The 10,844-nt window shown below is 42.9% G+C and overlaps 1 protein-coding gene across 2 annotated transcripts in view; it reads left to right on the top strand.

Annotated features, from left to right (window-relative positions):
- nradd (neurotrophin receptor associated death domain) overlaps positions 1-7,924 on the top strand; it is a 42,936-nt gene extending 35,012 nt beyond the window's left edge. Inside the window, exons 4-7 of one of the 2 annotated variants that reach the window (XM_020514408.2) lie at positions 781-1,137; positions 3,332-3,527; positions 4,171-4,313; positions 5,066-7,924. In XM_020514408.2, the coding sequence (XP_020369997.2) occupies positions 781-1,137; positions 3,332-3,527; positions 4,171-4,313; positions 5,066-5,373 (1,004 nt within the window). In that variant the 3' untranslated portion in view covers positions 5,374-7,924. The remainder of the gene's footprint in view (positions 1-780; positions 1,138-3,331; positions 3,528-4,170; positions 4,314-5,065) is intronic. The other variant, XM_048596416.1, reaches the window with a different exon arrangement.
- Positions 7,925-10,844: the final 2,920 nt, after the last annotated feature.

A 10,844-nucleotide genomic window follows, 5' to 3' on the forward strand; every position in this document is an offset into this window, starting at 1 on the left:
GTTGACTCTTTGAACTGGCCCAGCTGGTCATTCAGTTTAAAGGGCAGTTAGGATGGGCAACAAATGGTGCCCTTGCCAGTAATGTCCATATCCAATAAAATAATAAAGACCTCTGTGGTCCTGCAGCCATTTTAAAGTTGTACCCTTTATTTTGTTATTGTCCTTTCAAGTTTTTTGACCGAAATGTATCACCAAAAAACATTCATTAATGACAGTCAGAATCTTTTTCCCAGAGTTGAAATGTCTAATACTAAGGGGCATGCATTTAAGACAGAGGGGGAAAGGTCAAAGGAGACGTGAGGGGCTGCCTAGCCAGCCACGCCCTCATCCCTCATAAAGAATAAAAACTATAACGTGTGTTGAAGTTGTGAGAACATGTTGCACTGTTGAAGGTGCATCCCTTCAGATGGACCTCCCTACCCCCAGGCACTTGAGTGGTTGCAAAGCATAAAGTGGCATTATTCCGAAGAAGAGCAGATAAGATTTCCCAGGCTCCTGAACATTTGTTACTGTTCTATTAATGTCAGATTATCCAGTCACTTTTTTAATAGTTTTAAGATATTGCTGTGTGCAGATTTGGTGCCAGATGTTACAAATAGTGACTATACACAAAAGTATTTCACTGACTGCGAAGTACTTCAGTGGTTTTGGGGATTGTGAAAAGTGCAAATTCTTTATCTATTTACAAATTGTATGGGTTGGTAGGAGAGTATTTGGGAATTAAAACTGGGAACACTCCTAGATTGTACTAATTCCATTTCCTTGCTTGTTTTATTGCAGGTGTGACTTTCTCACCCAGTGCCAGCTTCTCTCATTGCCAGCCCTGCTCAAGCTGTCCTGACAAGATGGAGATCCTGTCCCTTTGCAACGCCACGTTTGACACCCAGTGTCAGTGCATGGAAGGGTACTACCTGCAGGCTGGTAGCAGGAGCTGTGTGCCATGTTCCATCTGTCCACGGGGCAATCAGATTCTGAAGCAGTGCAGCAGGGACAGAGATGTCATGTGCGAGCTTTGCCCTGAAGGCACCTTCTCTGAGAAAGCAAGCAACTCTGAACCATGTGCGCCCTGTCGGACCTGTGATCAGGATCAGTTTGTTCTGCAAGAGTGCCAAGTGACCTCTGATACGGTCTGCCTGAGTAAGGCCCCCTATTGGAATTCTGATTGTTGTCTTTTCTGGTTCAATCTGTAACTTCTTTTGGGCTGCACTCCCCTGTAAAGCACTACACGGTGACCTTTCTAAAAATATCGAGAATTTCTATGTCAGGCCAACCCCCATGGTTCTGGACATCCACTTGGTTGTGTGGAGGCAAGGGAGAATAGTGGAATTTTTAATCCTTTGATCCTGTGCCCAATCTATGATGCAACAATAAATGTTACCCAAACATTTTCATTTTAAAAGTTTGAGCCAATTCCCGACATCCGCAGCATTTTCAACACCTTAAACAGATTACATGTCAATTTTCTGTACTCCAGGGATCATAAACCAAGTACTACAAGACACTCAAAGACTTTGCAAACGCACCAAACTGCAATCAGAGTTTCATGCCAGGGAAGAGACCCTGGCTTGTTTCAGTTTTTTTTCCTCATCATGCTATCTTCACAATTGGCGTAAACTACATGTAATGTAGTCCTGTCCTTTAGACCTGTATCTTGTAGAATCATACACTACAGAAGAGGCCCTTCAGCCCATTGTGCCTGCACCGATAAAAACTAATTTGCCTTAGTCCTACTTTCCAACATTTGATCCAAGTACTATGTTAAAGTTGTGAATTCCTGCCACTGCTACCCTCCCAGGCAGTCCATTTCAGATTCCCATTGCCCTTTGGGTGAAATGAATTTTCATCAATTCCCCAAATCCTGCGGTCCTTCACTTTAAAATTATGCTCCCTAACTCTAATTCTACTGACCTTTCAGCTGAGGGGAACAGCTGCTTCCTGTCCATGCCTCTCATAACCTGATACACCTCAATCAGGTCCCTCTCAGGCTTCTCTGCTCCAAAGAAAACAACCTGAGCTTATGCAGCCTCTCTTTGTAGCCTAACTGCCCATTCCAGGCAGTATCCTGGTGAATTTCCCCTGCACTCCCTCCAGTGCAATCACATCCTTCATCTACAGACCTGCCACCTCCGTGAAAAAGTCAGTTGAATTTGTTAGGCATGGTCTTCCTCTGACAAAGCCATACTGACTCTCCCTGATCAAAACTTATCTCTCCAAGTGGAGATTAATTCTCTCCTTCAGGATTTTCTCCACTAATTTCTATGCCACTCATGGGAGACTCACTGCTCTAATTTCCTGGTTTATCTCTACCACCCTTCTTGAAAAGTAAAACCACATCAGCCGTCCTCCAGTCCTCTGGCATCTTCTCTGTGGCTAGAGGGGAATTAAAAATTTGGGTCAGAACCCCTGTAATATCCTCCCACAGCAGCCTGGGATAAAAGTCAAAAACATTTCCTACTTTTTAAGCCCAAAACCTCCTCACTCACTAAGTTAATTTTCTCAAGAATCTCACAGTTCCTCTTACCCCTATTTATATAATGCCTTTAGATTCTCCCTAATTTACCCATCAGTGTTTTGTCATGAAACTCTTTGCTCTCCTAATTGCTTTAAGCTTCCCCCTGCACTTTCTGTACTCCACTAGGACTGCCATTGATTTGTCCCCTTCTGTACTTGTTTAAAAGCCTCTCTTTCCCTTCATATTTAGTCCTGAATAGTCCTAGACATCCAGGGCTCTCTGGGCTTGTTGCTCCTACATTTCACCCTAAAGGGAACATGTTGGGCCTGTGTTTTTGCCAATTCTAATTTGAACACCCGCAGATGCACTTGCACTCTGGTAAACGTAGCTATTCACAGTCTACTTTGGCCAAATCCTGCCTCACTTTAATAAGATTGTGCACTCCCCCACCCAATACCAACCAAAAGAAAAACCAAAGCCCCCTTTTTTGCAGACTGTCTTTTCCCTTTTCCATAACAAACTTCTAAATCTGCAGTGTTGTGGTCACCATCACTACCTTGGACAGCTGTCTGGCTTCATTCCCCAGAATTAGTTCCAGAACTGAGCCATTCCTTGTAGGAGCATCTACATGTCAGCATGAAATGCTGTCCTGAATAAATTTACACAATGATTATGAGTGTGTAGTTTTCTGAACAGAGCCTATAATCACACCCTGGGGTTATTTCTTTTATCCAAAATGCTTCCTACATTCTTTCAGTTCCAGCATCTATTGTTTTGATTTTCAGCTCTGCTGTTTCTTAAACTTAGAATTGTTTGCAGTGACTTTGTTGCACAGTGGATCTAAAATGTAGCTTTCATTCCCTCCTACTTCCTGTTTAGGCAAAAACTCGTCACTGCTGAGGAGGCCAGAAGTGGAGCCAGTGAGAGATGACGCCAAGTTTGTAAATCCTGTGGAACCTGCATCTGGTACAGTCAACTTCACTGCTTACGATACAGGAAAGAACATCATTCCAGTTTACTTCTCCATTCTTGCAGCAGTCATCATGGGACTTGTGATCTACGTCACTGTGAAATGGTGAATTTTACAGCCGAATAACTTCAGATTAAGATTTTATTTCAGGGAAGGGCGAATGGCTCTTCACATTTTGTTACTGTTTGTGTCCTCCACCTCTGGAAAGGAAGGAAAGTCACCACCGAGTGTAAGATTGAGCTTCCAAAGGCCTGAAGTTTAATCCCTGGTCTGTCCTAAATACTTGGTTAGCAGCAGAGAAGAGGGAAGAGATCAATTTGGTGGGGAGGGGGATGGAAGTGAAGGTGAAGGAATAAGAGATGTTTAATTAACTCATGTAGTTTGATTTTGTGCTTGTGCTGTTGGGTGGATAAGCCTGACTACTGGTCTTGTCCCACTTCCTGTAGCTCTGCTTGTGTCTTATTACCCTCATGTGCTGCCTCCCTTTTATAAGCCAAATCCATCTCCTCTTTCCGAGACTCCAGTTGTTGACTCATTCTCATCTTCCTTTCACTCACTCTTCCTCATCATCACTTCTCACTTGCTCCTTTCTCCCCTTCCTGTTTTTCTTGCTGACTTTCTCACCCTCCTTGCTGTCGGCCCTTTCTGTTATTCTTGCTCGCACTTGCCCCACTCTTAGTCTCTCTGCTTTAATATCATTTTCCTCGCTCTTACACTTCTTTCTCTCTCCCTCTCTCTCCCCCTACAGCTGGAACACGTGTAAGCAGAAGAAGCAGCTGGCGAAGGCTCGAGCTGGTGAACTTGACGCGGGACCTGAAGGCGAGAAGCTGCATGGTGACAGCGGCGTGTTTGTTGACACCCACAGCCTCCATGAGCCACAACTCAGTAAGGGTATGACAGTTTGACAGTGACCGACATTGTCTGTGCTGTGAAAGTCCTTCAGTGCATTACCTGCTCATCAAAGTCTGTGTGTGCGGCTGCAGAGGCATCGTAGCCAGGCTCTGATCCCAATGTATGTTTAGTAAGAAAGTTAGGTGAGACGTTTAATCCTGGAATAGATTGAGCCACTGGTAGGAGCCTGCTTTCATGGACTGAAGGTTTCAGGATTAGATGTATGGAAAAAGTGGTGAAATAGTGGAGTGGCTTTGGAGTTGAAAGTAAGGAGTGCTGTTTCATGCACTCTCCTTTTCTCAGGTTCAGTTCTGCTTTCAAGGAAGAAGTCCTCCTTATGACCATGCAAGATGCCACGTGTTAGCTGCAACCTGGAATTTGTTCCTGGATACCTGCTGTTCTCTTTCCTATAAATAACCAAATCCCTCAGTTTAGATTCTAGCCTGTAATTCAATTCTAGGACAAAAACACAAATTGCTGGCAAAACTCAGCAGGTCTGGCAGCATCCATGGTGGGAAAGCAGAGTTAACATTGAGTCTGGTGACTCTTCATTGGTTTTGTTGGGTTTTGCCAGCAATTTGTTTTTATTTGAGATCTCCAGCATCTGCAGTTAGATGTTTCATTCACTCGTAGGCATGCTGTTTTCTGTCTCATCAGCCAGATGTCAGGTGTTGACACTCAATAGTGGTTCTTGTATAGACAACTAGATGTCTAACCAGATTTTGTTCTTTTTCTTCCCTCTCTCCTGTCAGTTGTTCATGTTGACCCATCCATGTACAGCAAGCTCCCACTGCAGAAACGCCAAGAGGTTGAACAGCTGCTCGATAGTCAGGATGGCACCCGACCTGACTGGCGCAGTCTGGCACGCCACCTGGGCTATGATGAGGAGCGGGTGGCCACCATTAGCCGTGGAGAGGACCCGGCTCACACGTTGCTGTCTGATTGGTCGATGAGGGATGGCGGCAGCTTGGATGTACTCTGCAAGGCATTGGGGAGGATGGAGAGGGAGGACATCGCAGAGTGTCTAAAATCGGAGTCAGCTGTGACCTCACTGTTGTGATGTAAGGAGCAGCGCCCACTCTCAGCACCCACCCTCACCCTCTTCAGGTGTTGAAGATTTTTCTCTCGGCAGAAGGGGGTCACCCCAGACTCAAAATGTGCTGAGTCTCTTCAACTTTTTCAATGAGAAAACGTCTTGACTGTAGCTAGGACAGAATGGTGAGACAATCGGTTTGGCTGTATGGGAATTGGAATGGAATTTGTGAAACTCAGTGGATGAAGTCTTGCCATTGGCCCACATCTTAGAATGTTTTGAGATGTGAGTTTTTTTTTTGTTTCATTTTTAGGTATCCTATGCATGAGCTGCGTGGGCAGAACAGTCTGCTCCATTTTACTGGTTTCTGTTTGCTCAATTTCTTCTCTTTGTAAGGTGCTGACAGTCTCCTCTGAGTGGGGTAAGCCAGGGTATTGGTAATGTTACTGTACTCTGAATCCAAGAGCTCTTGCCAAATATCTACAGGCATCAGATCAAATGTCAACATATCAGCTTGGGAGTTTAAATTCAATGAATTGACCTGGAATGAAAATGGTGACTGTGAAACCAGCAGATTGTTGTAGGATCCTGTCTGGTTCACTGTACCTGCTTGGGGAAGGAACCTTGACATCTTTGCTCGCCTGGTCTGTGTGTTTTCAGACCTACACCAATGTGCATGATTCTTCACTGGCCTCTGCAGTGGTCAGTGAGCCACTGATATATTCAAGAAGATAATTCACTACCAATTTGTCAAGGTTAATTAATTGGGAATGGGTATTAAATGCTGACAAAGCTCTGATCCTGTGAATTAACAAATTTTAAAATAAAACAGATCCCTTTTAGTGCCTTCACTCCACTACCTCACTTCAGTGACTTCTTTGTCTGGGATAGCATATGTCAGTGAACTCTTCAGCTTGAAATAGCATCACACTTAAGCCAGTTTTCTGAGATGACCAAAGACTGTTGTGGGCACTTCTCACTAAGGGATGGGTGTGTGCCTCTGGACAGTAAGGAAAAGCTTCATCCTTTGTCCACAACAAGAGAAAGGAATTTGTGGTTCTTAGCACCAAACTGGATTCAGATAGTTAATGTCATTTCTGGACCTCTGGCTTGGATGTCCAGTCAGTCTACAGTCTTGATCACACTCCTTGTGTACATGGGCGGTTTTAGTTGATTTTGTTGACTCCTAAACCAGGTTTGTATGGTTTAGGCGCTGTTCACTTAAAATAACTGCCTGTTGATTTGATTCCCTGCAAAACATCTACAGATAAAATGGCCAACTGAACAATAAGTCTGACTGCAAAAATAACTGAACCTTTGTGTTTATTTTACAAATGAGCTTTTTTTTTGGAATTGCAGCTCCACTTAAAATGACCGTGTCCTTGCTGGATGTGACACTGTAGCACCAGTCAATGCTGCATTCCAGCTTTGAAGCTGGAGAAGTGCTAATTTTGTTATCAAAACTACCTATGTTTTAAAGAAATGGGGGACAGATATTAGCAAATGTTCAGTCTCTTGCTGTCCTCCATTGCAGTTTGCAGTTTTATAGTGGCCCATGGGCTTTCTCCAGGTCTTCTGTACATGGTTCAAGATGTAAGTCACTGAGAGACATTAGCGTGAATGAGGCCAGGCAACAGGCCAGAAATCCTATCTCTGCCGTTGCCATGACACCCCACAACCAGACTGGCTTTGACTTGCACAGCATCCATTATCGTAGGTCTGAGCAACAACAATATCGTCATTTAATAAACAGTGTTCAAGATGCTGTTGCATTGTACAAACGTGATCAGATTTTCATCACTGTGGAGCTGAAATTGAAGAGGATGAAGTGACTGACCATGAAGCCCAGGACTGAGGCTGAAACTCTCCAGCTTGGAATCAACAGCTTTTCATGAGACACCAGCCTTTCCTATATGTTGACTTGTTTTGGAATGGCACATGAAAGCGAGTAGGTTAGTAGGTGATCTGCAGAGTAATTTCACCCGTCCGTACATGGTCTGAAGTCACACATGTTTGAGAACTATACATTAATAGAATGTTGAATGTGACCCTTTGAGTTGTAATATCTTGCAAAGATTTAGATAGGCTCCCACACAATATATGGTTATTTGGATGGATAGGGGATTGGTGGCTTTGGGGAACTATATTCGAAGGCCAAAAGAATGCAAGCAAAAACTGACTTTTAAGTCAGTAATTCTGAAAATGTAACTATTGGGGACATGGGTATGTTTTACTTTGGGAGTGGCAGGCTGTTGTAAAGTATTCGACTCTGCAGTTGGTGCATGATTCTTTAGTCTTACGTGACATGAGTTTGCAGGTCTCTCAATCTAGGCCCTGGTGAGAAAACAGCACAACTGTCCACAGACAGAACTAATACAACTGTGGGGTGACCTACTTAAAAGTGTGAAATGGGAAACAGAACAAATAGTTTCCAATTCCCAAAGATAATTGAGCACAATGCAACAAGAAGTAGAACTTGTGATAAGAACCAAAATAACTGCGGATGCTGTAAATCAGGAACAAAAACAGAAGTTGCTGGAAAAGCTCAGCAAGTCTGGCAACATCTGTGAAGAAAAAATCAGAGTTAACGTTTCGGGTCACCGGACCTGAAACGTTAATTCTGATTTTTTTTTCTTCACAGGTGCTGCCAGACCTGCTGACCTGTTCCAGCAACTTCTGTTTTTGTTCCTGTAGAACTTGTGATCCTTGGTTGACATTCACCCAGTGGAAATTTCGGGAGCATTGTTTGTGGGTGTTGCTCTGCTATGGCTAGATTTGAGAATGAAGTGTAGTGGAAGCTTTTACCCTGTGTTATTGCTTTCCCTGTGGCCAAAATAAAATCTTTACAGTGATCGGCATTGAATTTTGTGCTCTCAAGGTGGGCAAATCAAACACTCTTTTAAAAGAAATGTTAAGGCAGAGAAAATCAAAATGACTGCAACATTAACTAAAATGTCAACCGATGTCCAGCATTACAAAGTATTACCAATGATTTATTGTCTGTAATGCCAATTTAAGGCAAATCATTATCCTTGTATGTATCAGTGTACTTTTTATTGATAAAGTGTAAATGATAGACATCTGGGATTTTGAAAAATGAGGAATTGTCAGCTTTCTTTGGCTGATGTCTTCTTTTTTGGAACTTTCTCCTAAGCATGAAGAGATGCAGTTGAGGGGTTTTCTGCCCTGGAATTGTTGCAGACCGTTTAATCTTCATCTCATTGTGCTGTTATTACTTAATTGTGTTTGACAAAGAAATTTTATATTCTTTGAAATTATCTTCTCATTCCAAATAAACATTTGAAATACTAAGTTCCACCCCCTCCAGTTTGCTTGTGGTTTATTTTTCTTGTGCGTTAAGTAATGTGCTGATATCATTTATTTTCATGGAATAAGAAATGTAAACTTTCCCCTGCTCTTCCCCTCTCCTCTCCTCCCTCTTCTCAAAGGGGGTTCCACAGGCACCAGCTAGCCTCCACACAACTGTCCATTCTTTGTCATAATGATGTATTTGGTTGTGGAGCGTGTCGTTGTCCAGTCTGATCTGGTATAAATGTGGAAGTTGGGTGGGGGAGCAGGAGAATGACTCTGCATCTATAAATGGCTTACCCGAGTTTAGCACTGCTCCTGCTGAGGTTTCAGCTACTCTTACTGCTATACTGCTTGCCCCCATCCATCATTAACTGCAAACGAAAGATGGCTTTAATTGAGATCAAAGCGATTTTGAAAGAGAATGTGATACTCTGTGTAAGCAGAGCTTCAATGCGCTCAGATTTGCAGAGGTCAAAAGTGAAAGGCTGTGACATTCCGAATGGCATTGACAGTTGCTTTGTATGGAACACATTTACTGCTGGGTTTGGAAGGCCAGCTGGAGTGGCTGGAACACTTAGAACATTGCGTTTTTTTTTATCCTGTGTGATTGTGCGCTGAATACTTCACTCAAATGGGCAATTAATATGTGAAACTAGAGAGTGAACCTCAGACTGGCATCAAAGCGGAGTAAACGATCTTTGATTTGTATAGAGGTTGGGCAAACCACACCTCAAGAAGGATACAGTGGCCCAGGAGGAAGTCCTGTATAGATTCACCAGAATTGATAGCGATAAATCATTTCCTCTGCTGCAGTAATGCAGAGCAATGGGCACAGTTTTCAAATTGGAACCAGTTCATTTAGCAATCAATTCACAAAGCACATTTTCACAAACTTTAGTCAAAGTCTGGAGCTCCTACACTACTCAAACTGTACCCCCACTACCTTGGCCTTTTCTAGTCATGATTATATCCCATTAACAAACTTTTTTTTCAAAAAAATGTCTGTTAGAACACGTTACATCTCCAAGATTGAGATTAATTTTATTCAATGCAATTTTCAAGGGATATGGAGTGAAGGCAGGTATATAGTTAAGGTGCAGATTAGCCATGATCTCATTGAGTAGTACAACAGACATGAATGGCCTACTCCTGTGTGTAAATAAACATTACAGTCTGTGTGTTTTCCTCACTGACCTAGGGAACACTGACACTAAGTAGCATTCACGTTAATCTGCTGATTTTAACTGAAGTGGTTAGGATGGATGTCTGAGCTGTGATTGGTCCGAGTCTCAGAACAAGTTCAACATTTCCCAGTTAGGTCACTGGTAGGCACCAGCTGCTTCTACTTTGATGAGTGAAGGTACTTGTGTCCCAATGGTTCAACTATCAGATACATTCAATACTGCCTTAACTGAACACTGCAAGTGCAGTAAATAGATACAGGGTCCTGGGCTGAAGGAAAAATCAGCTGTGGTAGTGTATCAGCAGGAACATTCATAGGCTAACAGGAACATGTGAGACTTCTCCTAGTTGATCAACTTCCTGTTACGTTGTAGGTTCACACAAGCAGAACAACCACAGGTTGTTCAGATGTAAACAGAAAGGCTGCGTTTAGTCCTCTCAGGTTGCTGAGCACCTATTGAAATAATCACATCATGTATGACTGTTATTCCCTTAGACCCAGTCTGGATAACAAAGACAGATTGTCTCCTGTGAAGGATGGATATTAGTGATCCAGTTAGATTTTTACATGAGTTCAACAACAATGCTTCATGGCTTTTTTAAACACACTTACCATAGTTACAATCTCACAAGTTACCAACATCATAACAATCATGACTTGCATTTATGTAGCTCCTTGAATATGTAAAATATGGCAAGGCAATTGATGAGTGCAATCAGATAAAAGTTAATGCTGGACTAAGGAAAGAGAGTTTACCTGGGGGCAATCAAAAATGCTTGGTGCATGTGGGGAGGATTTGGATCTGAAAGGATAAGCAACAAGTGGAGAGGCCAAGGGAATTTCTGAAACTTGTGCTTCAACAGTGAAACACAGCAGCTAATGATGGGGAGAAAAGAAAACTGGAGTTACACAGGCCAGATTGGAAGAAAGCAGAGTTCAGATAGCTTCGTGTAGCTGGAGAAGAATATTGAGGAAGGGGTGGGTCTAGGCATTACAGGGACTT

Source organism: Rhincodon typus, chromosome 4, assembly GCF_021869965.1.
Source record: "Rhincodon typus isolate 14 chromosome 4, sRhiTyp1.1, whole genome shotgun sequence".
Classification (NCBI taxonomy): domain Eukaryota; kingdom Metazoa; phylum Chordata; class Chondrichthyes; order Orectolobiformes; family Rhincodontidae; genus Rhincodon; species Rhincodon typus.